Raw genomic sequence first — 12,022 nt, 5'->3', positions numbered from 1 at the left:
GATAGGCTTGGATCCCACATTGCTGTGGCTCTGGCGTAGGCCGGTGGCTATAGCTCCGATTAGACCCCTAGCCTGGGAACCCCCATATGCTGTGGGAGTGGCCCTAGAAAAGGCAAAAAGACAAAAAAAAAAAAAAAAAAAAAAAAAAAAAGGGAATTAAAGAATCAGAAAGTCCAAGGTGTAAGAGACCTTAGAAGCTGTCTGCTCCAATTTTTTTTTTTTTTTTTTTTTTTGCTTTTTAGGGCTGCATCTGTGGCCTATGGAAGGTCCTGTGCTAGGAGTCAGATTAGAGCAGCAGCTGCCAGCCTATCCACAGCCACAGAAACGCCGGCTCCAAGATGCGTCTGTGACCTACACCACAGCTCACAGCAACACTGGATCCTTAACCCAATGAGGGAGGCCAGGGATCGAACCCATATCCTCATGGATACTAGTTGGGTTCATAACCTGCTCAGTCACAAAAGGAAGGCAAAGCTCTTATCTTAAGAAGAGGGAGTAGGGCCTCAGGACAAAGGTGGAAGTTAATAAGAAAGGGAATTTTATTATCCCCTCAAGTCAAAGAATTAAGATGCAAGATGTTTTAAAAACTCAGAGTTCAAGCAGAAAACAATTACATCATATAAAAACAATTTGTTTCCTTATTCCAGTTAAAATCAGAGCATCACCAGACACGTAATGGGAGACGGCATCTTCTTTTTCTCCCCTACCTGACCTATTTCCTCTTCTGGACCCAACGACGCAGCAGTGGTTACCTCCAAGCAGGAAGCACCACACGGGGCCAAGGGAGCCCAGCCCAGCCTATGACAGTACAAAAGGACACGCTAGAGGGTGGGGGCCAGAGTGTACCCCAGTGGGTGGAGGGAAACAGGTGTTGTGGAGACGACGGCCTCTGGGGTGGTGGCAGGTGGTCTTTCAGACAACTTCACCAACCTCCCCTAGGCTGGCAGGAGAGCCAGCCTACACGGTGGCTGTGCCTGTAGCCCGCCCCCACCCCATCCATTCCCACTCACGCTGGAAGAGGCAGCGCACATCTCATCATGCTCTGCCTCCTCCCTAGAGTTCGTTCGAAGGATCCCTTTGAGAGAGGCTGGCAGGTTCAAAGGATCGGTTGCTTTGGTGATCCCTCCGGGCCGAAAAGGCACCACGAGGGAGGGGTGGTGTCAGAGAGAGGGACAGAGACGCAGTCGTTGAGAAATGGAGGAAGAAAGGGGCAGGGCGGAGGCTGGCATGAGTGTTTCCTGCAGACGTGGGGACTGGCTGTGGAGCCCCCAAACTGCACCAAGACCCTTTCTCTACCAAGTCCAGGGTCTCCGAGAGCCCCTCTGGGAAGATGGAGAATTGGGAACGGTGCTAAGACTCATCGTGAATTTGATTCGACACCAACTGACATCTGGAAACACAATCTCTTAGCAAGGCTATGGCTTTCAAGACCCCAGCACACAAATTTGGGGGGCCTTCAGCACCCGTGCCTGCCGCATGAGGCCTTCGCAGCGCCTGGAACTTTCACTGTGATCTGAGGCTGGGCTCCCTCTAGGAGTCCCAGCTGGTACCTAGATTTGTTCCTTCTTGGCCCTTTAAGGTAGGCTTTCTCCTGTCCTACGTTCTCATCCAGAAGGGCAGGACCTCATGTCTTCAATCCACCTGTCTGCAAAGGTGGGGGAGTTAGGGTGAGACGCCATGCACCTCATTATCCTGATGCCCTAGAAAACAGGCAATCCTGGCAGCCCGCCTGGCAGGTAGACACAGGAGGAGGCCAGCCACCGGACGCTCTGTGGCATGGAGAGCAGGGTAACCTCTGCAGCCCCCAGTCGCAGCCACTGCTCAGGAGACGACCACCTTCATTTTATAGGGCTTTGTGCTTCTCAGTTTGCCACTCCCTTTCCTCGAAATGGCATTTGTTCTCCCTCTTTCCTCCCCACGCCCACCCTCTCAGTGACCCTCCCTGGGTCAGATCGTCTGAGACCCCGCTGCCTCCCCCAAGTGTTTCTGAGCACAGGCTGTGAGAGGCAGCAGGAGGAGGGACCCAGAGAATCCCCGCCCGTCCTTTCCCTCCCCACCACTGCGATGCACCCTTGTGCCCCCATCAGCCCCAGGAAGTCAGGGCTCCTGGGGTAGGACCTGCAGCAACAGGAAGACTCCACCAGCTGCTCTGGGCAGCACCGGGCTTCAGCTGTATAGACAACAGGAAGAATCAACCCGGGCCCTGGCCCCGCTGCCTGTGGTCCTGCCATACCCCCCAAGCAAGGCCTGCCTCAGCCCCAAATACCTGGCGGGCTCCAGCGGGGGACAGGCGGGGGGCCACGTGTCACTGTGGGTCTCGAGGGCATCAATGAGCCTTTCCCGCAGCGTCTGCACATCGGCACCAGCCACTGCAAATGAAGACGAACACAGGGAGGCATGTGAGGAGATCAATCCCAGTGCCCCCCTCAGCTTCCCTCACAAAGGTCCCAGGGCAGGAGCTAGTTCTGAGCACAACAGAGCCCAAGGGGTGTGGGCTGGGGCCACCCCTGTGGCCTGAGGCACTGCAGGGGGACCCCTCCCTCAGGGTAGGAGAGAGTCCTTCTGGGCCCCCAGGGCTCCCCCATGCTGTCCAGCTGCCCCTCTGGATGCCGACCCCACTGAGACACAAAGGGTTATTCCGGGAACAGGTGACCCTCCCCGCTTCCCAGGATGGAGCCAGATGCAAGCGCTTCTTCAGCCTCATCTTCCCAAAGGCATCGTCCAGACTGGCTGCGGAGGACAGGTCCGGGGAAACACAAACTTGGCTTTCCCCGGGGAACGCCTCACCCCGCCGACCCTGATGGGCTTTCTTTACCCTGGAAGCAGCCCAGGTGAGAGAGGGAGGGGACAATGTTGGCAGTTCCCATATCCCCCATGAGCCGGGACACCCACCTGGCAGGGTAGCTCCTGAGCCGGTCCTGGAAAAGGCCTTAAAGAACTGGAAGCAGACACACAGGCAAGAATGAGTGACACGGGGACCCCAGAGCACAACCCCCGCGCCTGCCAGGTCTGCCTTTGAGACCCAGCTGCTTACTCGACGGGGCGACCCTGGGGAAATGACTTAACTTTCGTGAGCCTCAGCCAAGGGGGGCACTGGTTCCCCTCCCCAGCATCCTCACCCCTGATCCCTGTCCCCCCAGCCCTGGAGCACCCAGAGAGCTGCAGCTCGGACACTTTCCTATGCGGCACTGGTCCCTAGCACGAGGTGACTGGTACCCAGCACAGAGTTATCCTCTGAATGAATGATGCAGATCCCTCTGGAAAAATAAAGCGACCTCACTTCATACCCCAGCTCACCCCCTGGAAGATGCCAGCTGCCAGCTGCCCCCCAAAGCCATCTGCCCTTGCTCCTTATCTTGGAAAAGGGGCAGGGGGGCTGGCATCTCTGGCCACGGAGGACTCCCAGCCTGGCTCCAGAGATACTTTGTGTTTTCCTGGAAGTGTCCTCCCCAGCCAGTCTGGACGATGCCACCCCTCCAGTTCTGTCCTAAGGAGGGGTGGCCTGAACCCCTGAAGACACAAGCCCTGTTACAGATGGGCCAGCTTAATTCCTTCCCCATGTACACGACACCCAGGCCCAGTCTGTCACCACTTTGGAGAGAGGACAACTCCTTAGAATCTGGGCTCCCTTCTAAGGGGTGAGAGAGCTGCCAGAACTCTGCCCTGGGCTGAGGAGGGAACGGACTTCAGCTGTCCTTGCAGACAGCCTCTTAACCGCCTGGGGAAGAGCCTACAGGCTGGGAAGAAGACTCCTTCTCCAACAGGATGGCTGTGCTGCCTTATCTCAAGCTGGTGGTTGAGTGTAGGCCCTAGGGTCTACCAGACCTGGGCTCAAGGCCTGCTTCTGCTATGCTCTTGCTGTGTGACCTTGGACAAGCGATTAACCTCTCTGAACCTTCCCATCTTTAGGATGAGGATGACATCATCGACCTTGGAGAATTGCCATGAGGATGCAAGGACAATACCTCTAAAGTGTGAGCGTGGTCCCTGGTGCATACAGTAAGAAATCAATAAATGTTAACGTCATCGCCACCATCATCATCCCTTCCCTTGCTCCTCCCTCTTACTCACTAGGAAACCCTGATCAGCTAGATCCGCTGTTCCAGCCACTGGTAGGCAGACGGCTGAAATCTGGAGGCCCACCTGCCGCCCCTCCCATGTGAAAAACAAAGATGCAGAGAAATCGTCCTCTCTCCCCACCTGCAACCTTCTCCTGCTCCCTCTGCTCGCATCTGGACCCAGCACCTGCTCACTGCTTTATTCTCTATTCGAGCGTTAGTATAAACTTTTATTCTGGGTGGCAACCATCCATTGACACATGCCACATACATTTATAAGAGTGGTTTTTGCAGATACTCAACACATTGGAATTAATGAAAATGACATGCTAGCTTATACTGGACAAACGAGCATTAATTTCTAAGATCGTGACACGCGATCGAGCAGACAAAGCAAGTTAGGGCATTTACGGGCTGACATCGTTTCTCAGAGTCAGAGTAAAAGATGCACCGATGTGGGGTTTGGTTTCCTCCCAAATAAAAACCCGGAGGACGATCTTCACGCCCTTAGTGGTTATTGTCAGTTACTGGAAAGCAGCGTGGAGACGCTTCTTCAACCATCAGGCTTCTCAAATCTGAGCAGGTGCTTTATGAAGAGGGGCTGGCATCACCTCCAGCAAAAGGTCCTCCCCAGGCCCCAGCTGAGCCTTTGAAGGCGCCAGCCAGGTGCAGCAGGGGGGGTCAGCCGGAGCCTCTGATAGAGGAGTGCAGAACCCCAAAGTCCCCTCCTCCACGGGGTGCAGTGCTTCAGGGAAGGCCTCCCCCTCCCTCCAGTGACATCCCACACTTCTTTTCTGTCCCCAGGAGCTTCCTCGTCACCTTCCTGAGCTCTGGTTCCCACACCTCACATTCTATAGGAATTTTTTCCTACCAATTAATCTTTCATTTCCCCTGTCTACCAGCTCCTTTCCTATGCCCGCCAATGGATGCAAATCCTCCTCAGCTAAATGTTTTCGCCACATCCATGCATGTGGAAGTTCCTGGGCCAAGGATTGAAGCCAAGCCACAGCAGTGACAACTCCATAGCCACCAGGCCACCAGGGAACTCTTACACTTTTTTTAAAAAGAAGAAAGAGGAATTCCCTTGTGGCTCAGTGGGTTGAGGATCCGGCATTGTCACTGCTGTGGCTGTGGATACAACTGGGGCACAGGCTAGAGCCCTGGCCTGGGAAATTGCCCATGTTGTGGGTACAGCCAAAAAAAAATTTTTTTAAGAAATAAAAAAGAAGAGGAGTCCCCTGGTGGCCTAGTGGTGAAGAACCTGGTGGTGGTACTGCTGTGGGGCAGGTTCGATCCCTCGCCCAGGAACTTTTGCGTGCTCTGGGCACGGCCAAACAAATAAATAAATTTTTGAACACTAAACCAAAAAAAAAATATATATATATATTGAAAGAAGAAAGAAAGAACAGGAAGGGCAGCAGGATGGGAACAGAGCGAGGCCGTCTTCCTTCTGCAGGTACTGCAGCCCGTTTCCCCGCAATGCCAAACTCCTCCAAACACTGTCTGCTTAGTCCTCCGAATTCCTCTCTGCCTTCCTGGGAAGCTGACTGAGGCCCGTGCCCTGACCCCTGAGCTGTGACTGCTCCAGGACGGCTTGGCGGACCCTCTCCGTGGCCGGTCTGATGACCATCCAGCCCTCCTGCTCTCTCTGCAGCATCTGATGCTATCACCACCTGCTTCTCCCCCCGAGACTGCTTTGTGCCGTATCATCCCGATATGCTCCCTTTTTGCCATCATGTCACCACTCCGATTAGTCTGCCTGACACTGTCCCTCGTCCTTGTCCCAACCTCACCCGTGACCTTGCTCCGGTGTCTGTGGCCCTTGCCATCTCCTGCCCTGTCTCTCCTCCAGCCACGGAGCAGATCGGGACACTCTTCTGTTTACAAAGCCCAAGAGGCGCTTTCACAAATGAGGGGCTTGGTCTATTTTTTTTTTTTTTTTTGAATGAATGAGTGAATAAATGGGTGAAAATACAAACAAACCCACTGTTTGTCTCCCTTGCCAATGTCAACTCTTTTATTTATTTATTTATTTATTTTTGTCTTTTTGCTATTTCTTGGGCCGCTCCCGCGGCATATGGAGGTTCCCAGGCTAGGGGTCGAATCGGAGCTGTAGCCACCAGCCTATGCCAGAGCCACAGCAACGCGGGATCCGAGCCGCGTCTGCGACCTACACCACAGCTCACGGCAACACCAGATCCTTAACCCGCTGAGCAAGGGCAGGGACCAAACCCGCAACCTCATGGTTCCTAGTCGGATTCGTTAACCACTGTGCCACGACGGGAACTCCTCAACTCTTTTATTTAAATGGCTTGCAATCTGGACCCTCTGGCTCGGGTCCTCACCCGTCTTCTGTTTCTTCCAGGTGTCAGGCCCCCCACCCAATACACACACACTCTCCAGGACTGAGTCACCCCTCCCCTAACCTGTTTCTCCACCTGTGTTCCTTATCTCACCCAGTGATCGCCCTCCTTCCTGCCACCCAGACCATCATCTCCCTCTCTCACAAGCCCTGCGTTCTGTGAACTTGACCTCTGTGATGTCTCTTCTACAGTCTTTGAGACCAGTTGCCTTGTCTAGACCAGGACCTACCACCTACTTCCTGTCCCCAGCTCATGCGGTAATATGCTCCATCTTCTCATTCTCTAGCCATTACCTGTATTTATTTTTTATTTTATTTATTATTTATTTATTTATTTATTTATTTATTTTGCTTTTTAGAGCTGCACCACGGCAAATGGAGGTTCCCAGGCTAGGGGTCGAATCGGAGCTACAGCTGCTGGCTTACACTACAGCCACAGCAACGCGGGATCTGAGCTGCATCTGTGACCTATGCCACAGCTCATGGCAGTGCCAGATCCTTAACCCACTGAGTGAGGCCAGGGATCAAACCCGCGTCCTCATGGATACTCGTCAGATTCATTTCCACTGAGCCACAACAGGAACTCCTTTGCTTACGTTTCTAAGGGACATCTCTGGACTCATCCTATCACTCGTCCTCAAATCCCTCCCATGACTCCCTACTTACTGCCAATGAATAATGTCCCACGTCACAGCGTCTGAGGATCTGCCTCCACACTACCTCCCGCTGCCCCTCATTCCCTACATTTCAGCTACAGGGACTTGAGCCTAAATTTTCCATCCATCCACCTCCAACTGGGAGGGCAAAACTATAGCTTTCTCACCTCTACAAGCCCCACGGCGACTGGCACAGTGTCTAGGACCTGGAAACACTCAAAAGACAGCTGCTCATTTAAACAGAGAATCTCTATCCTTTGATCAGCTTGGAAGCTCATGTAAAAATCATATTAAAATCAAGTCAGGGCGCATTTTTGTCCCCTTATTAATATGCATCCTGATTAAGTCAGCTGTTGGAGGCGTGGGCCCTACCCAAAGGAAACCGCCACCACTCCTTGGAAACAGACCCAATTAAAACTCCAGCAGTGAGTTTTCTTTCCTCCAGAAGCAGTTGGCACCCCTTCTGCTTTCTCTCGGCACTTTACACAGGAGCTTCCGCTTTCCCTAACCTCGCAGCCCCTGGAATCCTCCCTGTCCCCCACAAGGGCAGGGGACCAGATAGCGTTGGGCAGGTCTTTACCAACCTATCCAGGAACAGTTGGCTTCCCAGGGGCCCAGTAAGTCTAAGCAGAAAGCACACCTGCCAGTGGCGACCGTCAATGGTGCCGAATCCAAGCATTTAAACAAGCTTTGAGGAAAATGACCCTGAAATACCTTCTGGTGAACCCGTGAGGATGCAGTAGCTTAACGGTGCCTACCTTGTGGACCATCAGTGAAGGAGATGCCTGGGAGAGTGCAGGTGACTGCTGAGACCCCCTTTTTCCAGAGAGAGGCAGGAACATCTGAGTCCTGTCCCCATCCCTGATGTCACACCATCTAATGAGAGTCACACAAAAGAACAGCCTAGACTCTGTAGCCTCCCTCCCGGCCTTGAACTCATGAGCCGGCCATTCCTGGGCTCCCTGCTTTCAGGGCCCTGTCTTGCCCCACACAGGAGACTCTGCTCCAGCCAGGCCAGGCTTCTCAACTCTCCACAGTTCCTCCCACGTCTGCTGCTCTCACCTCCTCCCCTCCCCACACTTCTGCTCTCTCCCAACCAAATCCCACCCATCCTTAATCCCCCTCCTCCAAGAACACCTCCTGCCACATGCTGCCCCCTCTGATGGGGGAGAAAAAGAGATGGGTGAGCCCAGCAAATCCCCCCAGCGTTCACTGTGTACATGTAGCCCCCGCCTGTCGACTGGCTGGGGGCTCCCAGGGCCCCTGCAGAGGGCACTTTCCTGTCTGGCCGACCTCAACTGCGTTTCTGGCCAGGGTTTACGGTGAGCACCGTGCTGTGCCCCCAGCAAACATTCACTCAACAGCTGCTGATGGACGGACCACCTCAGACGCCGCATCACAGACGGGCTACCCTGCCCATGGGGCGATGAGAAGGATGACAAGTAACATTTATGGAGCCTGGAGTCATACACTGGGGTCTCTGCTAAAAACCTCAGTTCACACACGGCGACAATCCTCTTAGGTAGATATCATCATCCCATTTTCCAGACAAGGAAACTGAGGCTGGGCGGCTTCCTGAGTCACAGACGTAAGCAGGGGAGCCGGGATATGAAGTCGCATCAATTAGCTCCTCAGAACCTTATGAAGGGAAAACGTCTGTCCCCTCCCAACCAATGCTGCTGCTTCCAGTAATCCTGACCCAGCCCAGCCTTTGGCTACAAAGGGTCCTGTCCCATTACCCATGGAGGGGCACTCCTGTGACCATGACAAATGGTCATGGACCATGCCAGCCTCTAGGTCCCCGTGGTGCCAGGGGGAACCAGCCACAAGGCTCTCCCCGGCTCTGTTCTCTTCCAGCTGGGCCCTGGCTTCAGGCTGATGGGGCCCTGACATAGCTGGTCCGCCCTGCAGGGCCAGGTGTTTGCTAAACAGGCTGGGCTAGTGGAAGCGTAATGTTTGCTCACAGTGACAAAGGGCAGGAAGCAAAGGAAAGAGGACAATGACAGATGTCACTGGGGGTGGCCAGACTCTCGCATGGGTCTGTCCCCATCACCCCAGCAACACTCTCACTTCTCCCTGTTCAAACATGTCCTCATCCTAGAGTTTCTTGCAGCCTTTGTGGGAGGGAGGAAGGACAGGGGACAGAAGACAGAGGGACAGGGCTGTCTCTCCGTCCTGCTGACAGCCAGGCCCACCTCCAAGGTCTGCACTGCTTTCTAGGGAGTCCAGCCACGCTGCCCACAGGCACACCGGGTTCTCAATGGGCCAGAATCCCTGGAGATCTGGAATCTGAGGAGTGTTTTCCAAACACTAGAAGCAATCTAGTGGTAAGCTGTAAAATCGCTTTAGTGAATCACAGTATTTAAAAAAAATAAATAAATAGAACGGAAAATATCAGTGTGCTGCACTTACTAAGAATATGATTTTATGAAACATTTGTTGTTTAGGGATAACAGATACAAACCAATTTCTGGATCTCACGGTCAATACTGTGGGTCACAGGAGTGACATGTGTTCCAACAGCTCGGGCCTTAAAGCAGAGACCCACCAGGAGCCCGAGCCACTGTGCCCTAGACCGGAGCCCTAAGGAGAACCTGCCTACCTCTTCCTGCCCAAACTGAACAGCGGGAGCCTCGGAGGGCTTGGCCGAGGGAGGCCGCGACACTGGTTTCTGCAGCTCTTAAGAAATGGACAGGTGACTGCCAGCCCAGCCCAGCCTGGGGGGGCTGCCCATGTCCAGGCAGGGGGAGGTCAAGGAGACCAGCTCAGGGCCCTCCCCGCACCCCTCCCACAGGCGGCTGGGTGGCGGAGGAGATGATTAATCTGATTCATCGCTGGAGGCACTCAGGCGGCGTGTGCTGCGTGACTGGGGTAGGCGCTGAGAAGCTTCTGGATTGCCTGATGTACCTGGGCCGCCTGCTTCACACCCACTGCCTCCCAGACAGAAACAGAAAGCCCTCCCTCGCCTGGGGTGGGGGGGTGGGGTGCTGGCAGGGTTGCACCCCTGCGTGGAGTGCTCGCTGGGAGGAAAATCACTGGCCTGGGAGCAGGGACTCCGGCTGCCACAATGGTTTTCCCACAGCTTCCCGGGCGGGGCTGCCGGCCCTGGCTCAGCAGCAGGAACAGAGAGCTCCATCCGCCCCCTCGGAGAGTGTTTTTGAATATTTGAAGTTACAGACCTTGGGGCCAAGGACAGGGCAATGGCCCTGCCAGGGAAGTCTTGTACTCAAAAGAGAGGGTTGATAAACAATCTCTCTGCCACCACCTCTAAAGGTTACAGCCGTCACTGCTGGCTCAGGACACTTCCCCAGGCAGCCTGGTCCCAGCGGGCTGGAGCCTAAGCGGTAATGGGAGCAGCACGGCAGGAGGCTCGCCCCCAAACCCAGCAGGATCTCACTGGCTGCGAGAACAGACAACAGCCTGACATGGAGTTAGTGCTGGACGGGGGCTGGAGGGGGCCGGAGGCTTGCTTTTGAGAAGAATTCTACTTGGCATCACCAGGCTCAGATCCAGCTCAGGGTTCTGCCTGTCGACTGAAGGCCCTGACCTTGAGGCAGAATATTAATTCAGGTTGTTAGTGGAGGAGCAGGGGCTCCGATGTAGTCCTTTGATGTGGATTTTGATTAACCTTTGTGGCTGAAGGGCTCTAGGCAGTAACCCCTCCGCAGGCCTTGTCTTCTTATAGGAAATGCAAACTCCCCACAGACTTTGTTTACTGTAGGAAATGCGAATCTCTAGCCCACTCCTCCACTGATAAAAAAGGAATGAGAGGAATGGTGACTTAATCCAAGAAAAGGACAAAGAAACCATAAAACGTACAGGGGACTTTTCCAACCCTAAAACCCATCTTGGACAAGGACTGATACAGGTAATTGAGCAAGGCCAAGGGGACCCCATGTTGGTACCACCCCCCCATCTTTAGAGATAAAAATCCCTAAAGGACAATAGGAAAGCGGGGCTCTTCCCCCCCACCCCCCACCCCCCGTCCTGGGAGCTATTTGCTTTTCTTTCTTTTCTTTTTTTTCTTTCTTTCTGTCTTTCTGCCATATCTTGGGCCGCTCCTACGGCATATGGAGGTTCCCAGGCTAGGGGTCGAATCAGAGCTGTAGCCCCCGGCCTATGTCAGAGCCACAGCAACACAAGATCCGAGCCGCGTCTGCTCACACCACAGCTCATGCAAGCCGGATCCTTGACCCACCGGGCAAGGCCAGGGATCGAACCCGCAACCTCATGGTTCCTAATCGATTCGTTAACCACTGCACCACGACGGGAACTCCCAACTATTTGCTTTTCTTTAATAAAGACTCTGTTTGCTTGCTGCCTGTGTGTTCGTGGAGTTCATTCTTTGACTACCAAGAATCCAGATTCTGGTACCTTCTTTCCAGGATCAAACTCAGAGATATCTTATCCTGGGGACAATGGTTGGCTTTTCTATTTTCAAAGGCATGTCCTGATTATTCTTAGTGGCCACAGAGGAAACCGCTATTCCAGATGCCATTCTGGTGGGAGCACACTAATTATTTATTGCTGGCAGTAGAGAGAGATGCGATTTGGATTCTTTTGGAAGAGAACTGGATTATAGCTGGCCCTGAGCCCTGGGGAGGGCGCTAAGTTTAAAGGCAAAGCCTTGTGGCTCTGGGCTTCCCAGGGCCTCGGATGTGAGACCTTGGAAGTGGCCCAGATGTTGACTAAGCAGCTGATGCCCTGCGGTGAGCGGGCTGGCAGGCAAGGCATCATCAGAGAGCATATGCTACTTGCAGCCAGAGCTGGGGTGACGGGGCCCTCATGTGCTGGGTGTGACAACTCTCCTGATGGGGATCCCTGCTGCCTGAGACAGCAGGGTAAAGCTCTCCTGACAGGGCACTTCCAAGCCACTTAGATTCGAGGCACTTGCCTGATGAGGATGGGGCTTGCCAGTGTCTCTGGGGTCATTTACTGGGGGACCA

General features: G+C 54.0%; 1 protein-coding gene across 1 annotated transcript in view; it reads right to left on the bottom strand.

Annotated features, from left to right (window-relative positions):
- Window positions 1–12,022, bottom strand: part of QSOX1 (quiescin sulfhydryl oxidase 1) — a 43,758-nt gene that overhangs the window by 20,885 nt on the left and 10,851 nt on the right. The window contains exons 4-5 of the mRNA XM_013989655.2: window positions 2,893–2,938; window positions 2,267–2,369 (exon numbers count right to left, since the gene is read on the bottom strand). Coding sequence (XP_013845109.2) covers window positions 2,267–2,369; window positions 2,893–2,938 — 149 coding nt within the window. The remainder of the gene's footprint in view (window positions 1–2,266; window positions 2,370–2,892; window positions 2,939–12,022) is intronic.

The sequence above is a fragment of the Sus scrofa genome, chromosome 9 (genome assembly GCF_000003025.6).
Source record: "Sus scrofa isolate TJ Tabasco breed Duroc chromosome 9, Sscrofa11.1, whole genome shotgun sequence".
NCBI classification, from domain to species: Eukaryota; Metazoa; Chordata; class Mammalia; order Artiodactyla; family Suidae; genus Sus; species Sus scrofa.
The sequence above is the reverse complement of the archived record's forward strand: the minus strand, read 5'-3'. Positions and strand labels throughout refer to the sequence as shown.